This window comes from Gracilinanus agilis, chromosome 5 (assembly GCF_016433145.1).
Source record: "Gracilinanus agilis isolate LMUSP501 chromosome 5, AgileGrace, whole genome shotgun sequence".
NCBI lineage: Eukaryota > Metazoa > Chordata > Mammalia > Didelphimorphia > Didelphidae > Gracilinanus > Gracilinanus agilis.
Window position 1 is genome coordinate 250,692,878 of NC_058134.1, and position 15,892 is coordinate 250,708,769.

At 37.5% G+C, this 15,892-nt stretch overlaps 1 protein-coding gene across 1 annotated transcript in view; it reads right to left on the bottom strand.

The window, feature by feature from the left end:
* Window positions 1-296: 296 nt before the first annotated feature.
* Window positions 297-15,892, bottom strand: part of TMTC2 (transmembrane O-mannosyltransferase targeting cadherins 2) — a 539,622-nt gene continuing 524,026 nt past the window's right edge. The window contains exon 13 of the mRNA XM_044679175.1: window positions 297-476. Coding sequence (XP_044535110.1) covers window positions 297-476 — 180 coding nt within the window. The remainder of the gene's footprint in view (window positions 477-15,892) is intronic.

Sequence of the window (15,892 nt, forward strand, 5' to 3'; positions counted from 1 at the left end):
GGATTCCTTTTTGAAACCAAAATATTCAGCTTTAAGCGCTCTGATTTAATATATATATATATATATATTTTTTTTAAAAATGGATACCAGTTCAATTCTTCATGAGGTTCCCACCATTTCCCTTTTTGGCGTAACTGCCGTGCCAAAACCAGACGAGATCTTTCCTGACGTTGCGATGACCGCTGCTCTTAATCATGAAATTCATTGGGAGCTCTTGCCATACCACCTCCTGGAAGTCCTGTTCCGTTTTAAGTCGGCTTAGAATCAAGAAGATAAGAAGTTCCCAGCCTCCTGGGTCATGTCTTAGAAGTCTTTAATCCTTGTTTTTCCATGATGTTCCACAGTTTGCGGAGATTGGACTGGGTGATGACATCATCCGGTTTCAGCTGAAGGGCCTGCAGGTAGTTGGCTTCTGCTTTGAGAAGTCTGCCATTGAGGTGGAGGATGGCTCCAAGATTCATCAGGGCAGCCGGATACTGGAATGGGAGAAAGAAAGGGAAACAATTAAGGGGGCATTTCAAGTTTCCCTTTGCTGAAGACAAAAACTTCAGTCACTTGTTCAAATTATTCCCTTATGTCTTGGAGGCATTTCATAGAAACAATTTTACAATTTATACAAATAGATCAAGATAACCAGAAGAAAGGTTTTCAACAAGCTGCCGTGTGCTTTGAGTGGGACAGGAACCTGGAGAAAGGACTTACCTTATTTTAGGTTTTTTTTCTCTAATAGGGACACAGACAATACATGAAAACTTTATATGTCGTAATCTAGTCAGATTACGCTCCCCTTGGGGAGAAAAGTTAAAAGTGATACAATTTCAGATGGAAAGGATTTAATATTATTTAAATTTAGTGCCAAGAATTTCTAAAACAAGAGGGGGAAAACTGACACATGGGATCTTTCTATCCTTGGTTTCCGACTTACATCCATTCTTCCCAGATCACTAAATGGAAAGATAATTTAATAAGGTTAGAATCATGTTTTCCTAGGGGGGAGGAGGAAGAATTAGGGAATTCAGCTGGAACTCTTATATTTCTTCGATTAAGGGTCTATCTTTGTCAAAGGTCAACCATGATGTTTCTTGAGAAGTTAGGCTCTCTGTAATGGGTAAAGGCACTGCTGGAGATAGAAATGCCAGAAAAAAAATGCCAGGAGAGAATGAGACAGGGACTAGATCCAGGATTTTGTTAGTACAAAGAACTATGGGATATCGATATTCCTTCTCTTAGGTCAGCATCTTATCTGCTATAGCTTTAGAGAAGAGTCTAAGGGAGTGAAAGCATGAGTCACTTCCAGGGCCACACAGTCAGTATATAGAAGAAGCATGATTTGAATGCAAGTCTTCCAGGTTCTGAAAGGTACATCTCTATATGTAGTCAGAAGTAAATAAAACTGAATAAAATTGATTAAAAAAAATAAAATGAAATAAAAACAATATAGTAATTAATATAACATAATATAACAATATATGGTGTATTAATTTTATTTAATACAATTAATATAGCATGAATAGTATAATTAATATTATATTAATATACAATATAATACATAATACATAAATAATAAAAATAAAGTGATTGAATAAAGTTTTAGGTTTGTGAGAAACATTTGTTAGGTACAGGTTTCCTAAACCATAATTTGGCACTCATTTATACTTGATAAATAATAATACCTAACATCTGTATTACAGTTACTATATGCTAGGTACTACACTACTTTACAATTACCTCATTTGATCCTTACAACTCTGGGAGAACAGTGCTATTATTGCCCCCATTTTACAGGTGAGAAAACTGAGGCAAACAAAGACCAAGTCACATAGTCAGTAAGTTTCTGAGGCTGGATTTGAACTCAGATTTTTCTGACATTGGTTCCAGTACTTCATCAATTGCAATGAAGACTAATCACAGAAATTAGGAGATTTTAAAATTCAGGAGAAAAAAAGAGTTATTTAATGACTGAATTCTTTAGAGGCAGTATTTCTTCATTTTTAAGTTCATAAAGTAGACAGTTGACTCCTTCCATAATCTGAATAGGTGCCAAGGAGCACAAATAGGGTAGAAGAGAGAGAGTGAGGGGGAAAAGACAAGGAGAATCTTTGGCACAAATCTCATACACCTCCTGTGACCTCATCATCCAGTCTCTTCTGGGCATTCCAAGACTTTCCTGATTGGTAAATAGTCACTGAGGAGGTGCTCAGAGACACTGAGACCTCCCTCAATAGTTAAATTACAGGAAGGGGAATATCCTTGTTGCAACATGGAAGACACCAACACATTCTTCCATGTGGCCAGGTCAACACAGCTACCTAGTGGAGCAGCTGGGTGGCTCAGTGGATTGAAAACCAGACCCAGAGACTAGAGGTCCTGGATCTAAATCTGTTTGCAGATACTTCCTAGCTGTGTGTCCCTGGGCAAGTCACCTAAGCTCTTACCACTCTTCTATCTAGGAACCAATACATCAATTCTTAGACAGAAAGTAAGGTTTAAAAAAAAAATAGCTGCCTAGCTCATGGCAGCAAGAGCTTGCTGACTCCCCTTACCTAATAAAACTCTTATTTACAGATATACAAAGAGCAGGTCTCCACCTAGCCAGTAACAAAAGCCAGCCCAGTGAGATGCCCTGAGGTCTGGGAGTAAATGACTTTAACTGGGAAGCTGGCTGACCTTGTAAACCTGAGGTTTAAGAAAGGTTTGGTACAAAAATTATTACAGTTCAATATTAATTTTCAACAGTTAAAAAAAAGGCTAGCTTCAGTTGTGAATGACTATATTCCTGAGAAAGTTTGTTCCCCTAATTGCTTATATATGACCAAAACAACCAACCAATCAACCAAAATGGAATAAAAATGTTGCTTAAAAGAAGCAAACACAAATACTCTGGTGTCTGAAAGCTGTTCTTCTTCCCCTCTTTGTACTCTCCTCATTTCCTAGTACATACTGTATGGCTACAGAGCAAGCAAAGCTTCTGACAGTCTCATAATTGCACATTTCAAATCTCAGTCAAAATAATAACTGCTCCCTTCTAGAGAGCACAATCAGGTTTCCAGGTGACAAACTGTGAATTGTGCTCTCATGCCTCAAAAAAATGTCATCATCATTTTAAACTTCGAGCACGTCCAGGATTTTTGCTGTAATTTATTCTCAAAAAAGAGACAACTTTTCAGCTGTAGATTAACACTATTATTTCTATTTTAACAAAAAGAGGAAACCAAGGCAGTGTTGAGAGATCATCTAATAGGACAGAGGCAGACTTATTATTAGATGTTAGCATGCCTGACCTTTCTGCTCTAACATAGTCACATTGCTTTCAAGCAAGCAGCAAATACAAGATAAGAAATGGTTGCCAAGTTAATGCTATAATCTATTTCTCAATTATAGACAAGGATCCATATAGAAAAGACTAAATTATCTGTATATGGATTACTCTTTTAAAGATATGGACCAGTGTCCTATCAACTCCAGACGTCACTCGAGGAGGAGTTAGAATGCACTGAGAAACAAATTCATTGTAACTGAATACTCTAAATACTTTTTAAGATCTAACATTTTCCTAGTACGGTGTGGATACAATTTATCTACTACTTAGTGACAGTTTTCGAGAGTGGCTGTGGCTTCAAGACTCATCATCCTGAGGCTAACTAAGTAACCCACCATTTTGAACCTATTTATCAAGGCTGGTCAACAGGTGATAAAAATACAATCTATTACCATTTCATACTAGGAACCTTTCCAACACAGTTGGACCTTGCTGAATTTCCATTCTCTGAACTTTGCCTCTTCCACAATGAGGCATCAAAGGAGGACTTTCATGGACTGCCAAAGAAACCAGTTCCTTACTTAAATGGCCATTTTATTGGTTAAAAAAAAAAAAAAGTATCATATATAGCTAAGGTGGGCCTGAGGCAGGAGAAATAGTCTAGTCATATTCAAAGTCTTTCCAACATGGTAGAACCCAATAGACCTTGCAATTCCATTGGCACAGCCTTTGAGAAAGTAAATAACAATTTCTTATTAGAATATCCCTTTTTTAAGCTTAAGGAAAACATAATAAGGAAATGATGAAGTAAGATATTGTAGTGAATTGAGTGCTGGATTGGGGGGGGGGGTTTGGAAAAACTGAGTTTAGATTCTATATTTGATACCTGATGCATACATCTTTTGGCAAGCCAGAACATTTCTGAGACAATTTTCTTATTCGTTAAATTAAGGACTGTTTCTAGATGTCCTTTAAAGTTCCTTCTAGTTCTAAATTATTTGTTCCTACAAACTGAATTAATTAACTTGAAAATTAAGAGAAAACTGTAGCTAGGTAGCTCAGTGGCTAGAAAGCCAGGCCTGGTGATGGAAGGTTCTGGGTTCAAATCTAACCTCAGACATTTCCTTGCTATATGATATTCAGCAAGTCATGTAAGCCAAATTGCCTAGTCCTTGCCAACTCTTCTGTCTTGGGACAGATACTATCAATTCTGAGACCCAAAGTAAGGGCTGAAAACAAACAAACAAACAAACAAACAAACAAACAAACAAACAAACAAATAAATAAGGGGAAGGATCAATTATTTTAATGCTAGTTATCATTGATTATTTTAGATCTAATCACTCTGTGGATATCATTTAACTTTCTGTTAAAGTACAGTTGAAGTTCTGAGTTAGGGAATGGCTTATATGGCATAGTAGATAGCCTGGGCTAGAGTCAAGAAGACTTATCTTCCTGAGTTCATATCTGGCCTCAGACCTACATTATTTTACCCTGGCCAAGACATTTAACCACTTTGCGGCAGTTTTTCTCATCTGCAAAGTGAGCTGGAAAGGGAAGATTCCAAACTACTCCAATATCTCTGTCAAGAGAACCCAAAATGGGGCCATGAAGAGTCAGACAACTAGAAATGCCTGGAGGAATGCTAAGATTTAATGGCATTGTTAATAAGTGAATGAAAAGTGATAAATCCTATGGAAATCATATACATCAATTATAAATCATAAATATCAATTAATTTGTAGAAATAACCACAATGAAGCAAATCTGAGACATATTCGGTATAGCATGAATATATTTATGAGCACTGGTTTGGAAATTCTACGTCAAAATAGACTAAATTGTGAGACCTTGCTCTCTGATTACAGATCCAGTACTTTTAAGTTGTTAACTGTCTGAGATGGGTGAAAATACATGTAAAGTTGATCTAAAAGCAAAATCATTTATAACTTTTTCCCCTCTTTTACTTCCTGTGAATTCAGTATATAAGTATGATGAAATAATACAGAATTATAGGAATTTAGCTTTAGAAGGAACTTCAGTGGTAATCTAGACTAACTCTCTCAACCAAGGCATGAATCTCCCCCAAAATATCCATGAAAAATGGTCATCTCATCTCATCTCAACTTGAATATCTATAATTATGCAAAGCTCTCTCCCCTGTAGCCATGCAAAATAGTAAGACTTTTAATTCCATTTTAACTGAGCAAACACAATATTTTATGTAATTAATTATTACTGTTCAATAAGAAGTGAGGAAGGGAGAGATGCAAAGAAACTAGATAGATGTGTATGAATTGATGCAAAGTAAAAGAAGTAGAACCATAAGAACAATTTATATAATAGCAATAACATTGAAAAGTCCAAAAACTTGTCAGACCTAAGATTGATGATCTGTGCAATGACTTGCCATAATTCCAGAGGATCTCCTGACAGAGAAGGAAGAGATTCATGGAGCCAAATGAGACATACATTTTTTTTTCACATGGAAAATGTGCAAATTTGTTTTGTTTGACTATGCATATCTTGTTTTACCTCTTTTTTTCCGTTTTGGGGGTAGGGATGGGAAAGAGAGAAAGGAAATGCATTTCAATTAGAAAATTTTAAAAAATGTTAAGCCTTTACAATATTTGAAGACAGATTATCATATTTTCCTTTCTCTCAATGTAACTTTTCTTTTCCAAAAAAAAAAATTCCCAGTTCTTTTTTCTTCTATCATTTCTTAGGTAATTAGAGTGAATGGAGTCCCTTTACAATTCTGATCACCCTATTTGGAAAGTGTTTCAGCCTGTCAGTGTCCTTACCAAAAATTACTATCTGGTCCTGATATTAAGAAAGCAGCATGGTGGGAGTGGAAGGAGCACTGGGTTTGAAGTCAGGAGATCTGGGTTCAAATCCCAGCTCTACTGCCTGTCCATGTGATGTTGGGCAAGTTACCCTCATGAAGCCTCAACTTTCTCATCTATAAAATGAAAGGGTTGGATTCAGTGGACTGGAAGAGTCTCTTCTAGCTCTAAATATATGATATCATAATGCCTTCTAGCTTTAAATCCTATTTTGCTATGATCATGGCATAGGTAAACATTCATTTTAATCTTCTATAACTTTTATAGGTATATTCTGTTAAAATACAATTACATTCAATAAAAAGAAGCAAAGGAACTGTAGGATACTACATTTTCAAGGAAACATCAAATATGCTACATTTATCAAGTAGGAAAGGATTTTCAATTTTAGGATAATCTAAAGCTAGAAGGGATCTTGAGAGTCACTTAGTCCAAATTCCCAATTTTTACAGAAAAGGAAATTGAGGCCCTTATTGAGTAACATATCTAAGGTTACACAAGTTACAATGTTGAGATTTGAACTCAGATCATTTGATTCCAAGTTCAGTTTCTCTTCATTCTTTCATGCTGACTTTTCATATATGTTAGAAAACTTTTAAAAAGGGATTAAGACAATATTTTTTTTCTATCTCATTTTTTTAAGCGAACCAGAATAATTGCTCATTAAGCATCTGGCTGACAATGTTAGATAACAAGTAACTACAAAATAATGAAGTGCTTTGTGGTTTTTTTTGGCACAACTTGTATACCCCAAAGAATATTGTCCTTCAACCCTTTGGCCATCCCTTCACTTATTTCAATACCACTTCACCATTTAAAACATGATCCCTGTGGGGCTTTTGAACCTCCCATCAAGGGAATGTAATGATATTCACAAGAAGAACTTGTTTTTATTTTTTAGTCACTTTTTTAAAAACCAAAATGGTATTATTCAAGTTGGCTCCAAAAAGATTCATATACATTTCCTAAAATCAAACCTTTATTAAAATAATGGAGACTTGCCACCAGGAAGAATATTGACAAACAAAGTATAACAATAGAGAGATAATTCCACGAGGATTCCCTAAAATTTCTGTGCAATGACAAGAAGTTTAATATATATAATATGTGGTCTACAAGGGCACTTTTACTGGACAACACTGATTTCAAAGTATGTTCATAGGAAGAAAAATAGAGTGATAATAATGATCTCATTATTTTATCATCATGCTTCAATGGGGAGAGGGAAAAAGCATTTATTAAGGACCTACTATATGCCAGCCAGTATATTAAGCACTTAACAAATATTATCTCATCTGATCCTCACGACAATTTTAGAAGGTAGATATTATCTCCATTTTACAACTGAGAAAACTGAGGAAGACAGAGGTTAAGTGAGTTGCCCAGGGTTATATAGTTATTAAGTATCAGAGATCATATTTGAACTCAGGTCTTCCTGAGACCAGACTCAACACTCTATACACTTCTCTGGCTATTGTTGGTTATGAAAAATACCGTGAAAACTTTAGCATTTGTTTCTTCTTATTACCCGTTCCTGTGTCCTACCTATAGGGTGACTACAAAATCTCGAGGTTCAAAGCATCCTGTGTTCTATACTTTTTTATATCACTCAAAATTATCTAGCACAGGAATATGGTACTGTAGGAGTCCAAATGTCTGTGGGACATCTGAGGTCTTCAGTTATAGATGTGTTCAGCAGTAAGGAAAAGATTTTTATGACTTCAAGAAGTCTCTTTAATCAATTTTTTTAATTAGATAAACATTCTTACAGGTTAAGGAACTAAGCAAATAAAGATAAATTAAATATCTTTACTAATGAAGCAGTGAGTCCCACAGAAAAATCAATGAATCTAAAATCAGAAGTTCTGAGTTCAAATCTCAGCTCTGACAATAACTGCCTATGTGACTTTAGGCAACTCATTTTCCTTTAGGGACACAGATTTCTCTTCTATGAGAGAGAGAAGGAGAGAGAGAGACAGACAGACAGGCAAACAGACAGAGAGTCAGACAGACAGAGAGACAAATAGAGAGAGAGAGAGAGAGAGAGAGAGAGAGAGAGAGAGAGAGAGAGAGACAGAGAGAGAGAGAGACAGAGACAGAGACAGAGACAGAGACACAGAGACAGAGACAGACAGAGACAGAGACAGACAGAGAGAGGATACATTGGATAATATGACCTTCAAAGTCCCTCCCAGTTCTAAATCAATTATCCTTTGATTCTATATCCTCCCCATCCAATGCAAAAAAAAAAAGTCTTTCAATTACAAATTTATTTCAGTTAGTGATTTTTCAATATTAAGAAACTAGGAGTGATGATATGAGAAAACGAAGTTGTCCTGAGCCAATGAGCAGTTGTGGATAGTCCAAAGGCCGACTAACCCAGCTTGATAACCCAAATGTAAGGATTTCAGGTGACTGCACGCCTGATTAAACATTGGCGTCAACACTCTCTGCCAGCTGTAACTCACAGGCTGCAGAAACAGCAAAGCGGCCCTAATAGCTGATGTTTTCCCTTACACACTTTGTCTTTTATTGAAGACAGCTGATGAAACTTTTCAGCCCATTAACAAAGGCAGTCAGCAGCTATAACATAGGGCCTCGTAGCTCTGCACAACAAATGACAGCACCTACTTCTTCACAGACTCCAAAGGAGAAACAGATCTTCCCTCATTTCCTTAAGGAGGACAGATGCTTTACATCAACTGGTCTGACTGGCAGCTCTACTGAGGCAGCAAATGACGTCTTTCAGAGTCCATGGGGAATTCGGCCCCTATTGTGATATTCTTATGGTCTTTTGAGGATTCTTTAGCTCCATGGAGAAAGCAGCAGAATTAAAATCAGATGTTTGGTCAAAGTCCAATGTCAATGAAGATTCTTTCCTTCTTCTACCAGGAGCACCCCTCCCTCCCAGCCCCCTTTCTGGCCAAATACAGCACCTCTGTAGCAAGGCAAGAATGGTGTCAGAGAATGAAAGCATTTAAGATTGAAAGGGTGGGTTTAGCTAGGTGGGTGGATTCAACAGGTATTTTAAAATACCTTCAATATGCCAAGCATCTGAAATACAAACCAAAACAAACAAAAAAGCAAGCCAATGGATAAAAATAGTATCTTTCTTCAAGGAGTTTGTATCCCATCGAGGATTTCAAAATGCCTGGTTAAGTTGCCTCAAAGAATATCAAGGAATTTGAGATACCTCAGTGGCCAACTAATCTCACATAGTCAGGAAAGAAATTCTCAGGATAAACTCCCCAACAAATGGTTGTCCAAGCTCTGTTAGATGACCTCCAATGAGGGGGAAGTCATCATGTCTTGAAGCTGACCAATCTACTCTTCCACAGTCCTAAATCGCTAGAAAATGATCCCAAACATTGAACCTAAATAGTTCCCTTTGCAACTTCTATTCATTGTTTCTGGTTTGGACCTCTAAGGCCAAACAGAATAAGCCAGGAACTTCCTGCATTTAACAGTCATTTAAAGCTAACTCTAACATGTATAGGAGGATGGCAGAACAAATAATGGTATGTGGATGGTGGACCGTGAGGAAAGGAATGTCTCAGAAAAGCCTGGGCAGACCTGTATGTACTGATGCAGAGGAAAGCGAGAAGAACCAGGGAAACAAATTATCCACTACTAAGTCGATACTAAATACTATACGAATATGATACTAAATAGCAATATAATGTTGATTCTGTAAAGAAAAAGTACTTTGTAAAAATTAAGAACTCTGATCAATACAATCACCCAATGACCAGTCATGATTCCAGAGGACCCATAATGAAGCATATTTCTCACCCAGAAAGAGAGGTGACAGCTTCAAGGAGAAAAACACATGTTTGGACATGGTCAAGGTAAGAATTTATTTTACTTAATTATACATATTTGTTACAAAAGTTTTGTTCTTTTCTTTTGGTGATGGTGAACAGGAGAAAATAAGTACTTGTTCATTTTTTAAAGGAAAAAATTCAGAGAATGCTTCAGTAGGCACTGAAAGAATATGGAAGTGGGCAGCTAAGTGGCTCAGTGCCTGGGTCAGGAGGACCAGAGTTTAAATCTGGCCTCAGTCACTTCCTAGCTGGGTGACCCTAAGCAAGACATTTAACCCTGTTTGCCTATCCCTTACAGCTCTTCAGCCTTAAAATATATACATAATATAGATTATAGAAGGTAATAATTTTTAAAAAGAGAAAGAAAGCATATGGATGATGCCAAAAGTTTATCTGATTGTATAAAAGTGATTGCCTGAGTCAATGTAGAGAAATGAATCAGTGTGGCCTACTAAATAAGTACATGAATAAATAAACAACAAACAAATAAATAGATGAGTGCAGGGATGAACAAATAAATAAGTGACTGGATTGGTGATATATTGTTAAGTAAAGAGTTGGACACTAGGCTGGGCATTTTTATTAGATAGGGAACAAGGGATATTTACCTGAGACTGAGTCGTGTCCCCCAAGCCTCCCAAACCTCTACTCCTTCCTCTTAAAAAAAAATAGCTCCAGAAGAATGACAATGGAAGGCTAGAAATCACAATCTATCTCATGCAGCTTATAGGAATCTTCTGTCTTATAAATCTCTCTTGGTTGGCCATCTAAGGGATGTGCATATGGGGCACGGAATGACATCAACATCACACTTCTTAGAGAAATATGTACTATACTAAAAATCTTAGGATCATAGAGACATGGACTCTAAACCCTCCCATTATGTAAATGAGAAAATAAGGATAAAGGAGGCTCAAGGGCCTTGTCAGATCCCAGATCTTACTAACTCCAATTCCAATGGTTGATTTATTTATTTATTACTTGTGAAAACCCCTTATTTTCCATCTTAGAAATAATACTGTGTATTGGTCCCAAGACAGAAGAATAGTAAGCACTAGGCAATGGGGGTTAGTTAAGTGACTTGCCCAGAGTCACATAGCTAGGAAGTGTTTGAGGCCACATTTGAACCCAGGATCTCCTTTCTCCTAGCTATAGACCTGGTTCTCAAACCACTGAGCCACCTAGCTGCCACCTCTAGCCCAATACTTTATTCACTATACTCTCCTCTCTCTTGCTAAAATTAAAATTTATATGGGTCCCACGACCTTCTAGAACCTTGTTTCTTCTATAATTCCTTCTCTTTATTCCTGTCTTACCATCTTCTGATTCTTCCTGTTCTAATGAAAAATCATGTTCAAGTCATACTATTTTATTACAGAACTTTGATTTCATTTGTGTGAGCAACTTCTGATGTGGAAACTCCCTCTACTAATTTGAACTGGGATTGTTTGTTTAGTTTTTCAGTCACATTTGACTCTTCATTACCCCATTTGGAGTTTGCTTAGCAAAGAGATTAGGGTTGTTTATCAATTCCTTCTCCAGCTCATTTTACAGATAAAGAGGCACACAGGGTTAAGCAACTTGCTCAGGGTCACACAGCTAGTGTCTGAGGCTAGCTTTGAACTCACAAAAATGAATCTTCCTGACTCCAGGCTTCCCACTCTATCTGACTGTCCAACGATTGCTAGGGTACCAATTGGGATTGGTTGGAGTACCAAAACATTAAGTGAATTGCCCAGCAGCACACAGAATATGTCAGAGATTATATGTGAACGGGGACCTTCCTGACTAAAATCCTCTCTATCCTTCCTTAAAGAATACTTCCACCCACTATTTTTAGCCTGTAAAAACTCTTCTCCTATATCTCTTCTCGCCTTTATTTCTAGAATTTCTACTGTATCACCAGCCATTCACTTCTCAAGCCCCTGCCATCTGCTATCTACATCCACAAGTCTACCAAAATATCTATCCCCAATGTCATGTGTGATCTATTACTAGTCATATCAACTAGTAATTTCTCCATCCTCCTCCTCCTCGATCTCCCTGTAGCTTCTGGCAACTTCTCAAACTCAACCTTCTTCATATTCTCTTTTTACTCTTGACTTCTGTAACAATATTCTTCTACTAATCCTCCTACATGACTGAATTCTCTTTTTTGGTCTAATTTATCAATTGTTCATCCTCCTCTCAACCTTCTAAGTGGGATGTTGGATAAGGAAATTTCTTCAACATTCTCCTTTTTTGGCTAAACAAAATACTACTTTTAATATACTTCAAAATACTGTTAGCATCTAATCTCATAGGCTTGATTATCAATTCTATTGTGGAACATTTCTATGTGTGTATGTATGAGTGTGCATACATACATACATATATACAGATGATAGATTGTCTCCTTTCAGCTCTATACCCCATATTTCCAAATTCCTATTTGATATCTGTACTAGAATTATTCATTGTATTTATATTCATCATACTCCAAACTGTAATCTTTGGCTTTCCCTGACATCTTGCCCCTCCTCCCACCTTCCTTATTTCTGCTGATTTTCCTACTACATTTTCAGTCACCAAGACTCACAATTTCAACTTTATCACTGATTTTCCCCCTTTTCCTCATCTCCCATACCTAACCAGTTGCTAAGCCCTACAGAATCTATTTCCACAACACCTTAAGTAATTTATTTCCTCATGTCTACTCATACATGAGTTTAAGCCCTTATTACCTTGCCCCAGGGTTACTATAGAATCTTCTAACTCATCTCCCTTCTTCTAGCTTCTTCTTCCCAATCTGTCCTTCAAATAGTGGTTTTAGTATGATATTTCTATTACCAAAAATCTCCAAGAAATGTCGAGATATATCTCAGGCTATATGTCCCCCACCATCTGTCCCAAACCAACATTCTGGTTTTATTTTCCCAGTAGCCTCTTCACACACTCTATATTCCAAGCAACCTGGGCAACTATTTTTTGAGGATCCTTGCTTACTCTTTCCTGAAGAGATTTAAGGCTGGTATGATATGGTGGAGACAGCATTGGACTTAAAAGTCAGGAAGATATCTTAGATACCTACTAGCTATGTGACACTGAGCAAATATTTTAACCTCTCTGGATCTTGGTTTCCTCATTTATGAATTAAGATGGCTGTACTTGAGTTCTAGAATCTTTTCAACACCAAATCTATCATTTTATCTATGACATACTGTTAAGTTGGTAATAACAGATATATTGGGGAAGCAGATAGTTAGGCCAGGGCCAGTAATCTCCAGGTCACTCTCCTCCCCCACTGACAGGCTTGAGTGAGTAGGGAGGGGGTTAGGCACTCCTTGCTCTCAAACCCCTCCCCCCAAGCAGTTGGATTTCAGTTGGAAATGGAGACAGGGCTGTGGTTCTTCAAGCAAGATTCAGCAGAGGCTAATCTTTAATGATGTTCCCTTTCTTTAACTTATATTCCCCACAGGTCTGATAGAGGAATAAGTAGTGGCTAGTTATCTAAATGTTGAGGACTGAGATGTCTTCTTTAGCTGGAAACTGAGAGGATTCAAGCTAGATGGTAACAATGAGCAGTGAGTATCCCCAAATAATTCCCAGACACAGATATTGAAGGTAAACCTTATATTAATGAAGAAGGAAAGGAAAGGGGGTAGGCAAGAGGGGGTATTTAGGATTTGGATAAGTAATGGGAAACCCTGATCTGTCAAGTTGAAGCTGCCCCTCCCATCCCCCCAGGAGGGAGTGGCAGGCACTTGGTCAACTTGTTCTCTAGGCTAATATTAATTACTTCTAATCTTTATATTACTAAATAATTGTTATATTGATGTTGGTAAGGTCCAATCCTACTAGACAGGCTAACTCCTGAGTAGAAAACCATGATGGCTTTTGCCACAATGGCCCCTCAGGTGAACCCCCAAGTCAGGAGCAGCAAGCAGAAAGATCTGCTCACCTCAACTCCCAGAAAGCAACTGTTAAACACCCTCTCAACTGCCCCTCACCCAAAATCTCTTTGGGGGGTCCCCTGGAATTCTGGGTGAGGCTTGACCCTGTATTTTGCAGGAATTCCATCCTGCCATCCTCTATATTACACATAAATACCTACAATACTCAACCTTCCTGACTAGGCAGTTTTTGTCTACCTGATTCAGCTCATGAGTCCCCTCCTATATTGAGCTTTCTCTGATGCACCCTATAATATCACATACCTTTCCTACTCACCAAATTCTCATTTCAAGGGATTTCTGACTCTTCAAATTCTTTGATTGTTTTCTGGCTTTACTCATTGAGTTTAACAGATTCTGTATAGTGTTACATATTTAAAATAGGTCTTATGTCTAATTATCAGCTACTTGAGGGCAAGGACCATGTTGTTCTTGAGTACTACAGGCAATCTAATAAATGTTAATTAAATGAAATTGAATATTTAATCTGAACAGGACTTTGTTCTTCCAGTCCCCTGATATCCTCCATTTCCTTCCTTTCATTGTCTCCTCAATTCAAGTTCCCTACTCATTCAGACATTGACCCCAGAGATTACGTAGAGGCAGAGAAGAAACAAAACTTCATGTTATGCTTGTAGATCTGATAGAAAGGGATATATAGGAAACTAATGATCTAAGGGACTTCTTTGGATTGTTTATGGATTTCTATAGTCGTTCTTATTCATGATACTGATGAAGGATAATTGAGAGATAAATTTGGTACTGTCTATCACAAAACCTGTTTCAAGTTTATACTTTGTGCCAGATATTAGGGATAAAAAGGCAAAGATGGCAGAATCTCTGACCTCAAAGAGCTTAAAAAATCTATCAGGGAGCAGACAATCTCTATTCCTATTGATGGATAAGTGTGATAATAATAAATGCATGTAAAATATATACAAAAGCATAAAGCAATTCAGGGGGGGGCATAACAACTGGGCCTCATTTAAGAAGTGAATACTGAGCTGACTGTTGATTTCTAAGAGGAAAAGAATGGAAAGAAAACCTCTACAAAGGCAAGGAGAGGGCGATAGAGTATCATGGACATAGAGAGGCAAAGCAAGCCTCATTGTGCAGTTCTCAAGATGGGTGCTAAGGCTTTTATTTTACATTTCTATAGTGCATCCTAATTTTTGTTTAAATTTTAAACATTTATTAATATTCATTTTTAACATGGTTACATGATTCACGCTCCTACTTTCCCCTTCACCCCCCGCATTTCCCCTACCCATGGCCAACACACATTTCCACTGGTTTTATCATGTGTCCTTGATCAAGACCTATTTCCAAATTGTTGGTAGTTGCATTGGTGTGGTAGTTTCTAGTCCACAACCTCAATCATGTTCACCCCAACCCTTGCGTTCAAGCAGCTGTTTTTCTTATATGTATCCTCTCTTGCAGTCCTTCCTCTGAATGTGGGTAGCGTTCTTTACCATAAATCCCTCAGAATTGTCCTGGGTTTTTGTATTGCTGCTGGTACAGAGGTCCATTACATTCAATTTTACCATAGTATAACAGTCTCTGTGTACAATGTTCTTCTGGCTCTGCTCCTTTCGCTCTGCATCAGTTCCTGGAGGTCTTTCCAGTTCACATGGAACTCCTCTAGTTTATTATTTCTTTTAGCACAATAGTATTCCATCACCAGCATATACCACAATTTATTCAGCCATTCCCCAATTGAAGGACATACCCTCCTTTTCCAGGTTTTTGCCACCACAAAAAGTGCAGCTATAAATATTTTCGTACAAGTCTGTTTATCTATGATCTCTTTGGAGTACAAACCCAACAATGGTATAGCTGGATCAAAGGGCAGGCATTCTTTTATCGCTCTTTGGGCATAATTCCAAATTGCCATCCAGAATGGTTGGATCAGTTCACAACTCCACCAGCAATGCATTAATGTCCCAATTTTGCCACATCCCCTCCAACATTCATTACTCTCCCCTTCTTTCATTTTAGCCAATCTGCTAGGTGTGAGGTGATACCTCAGAG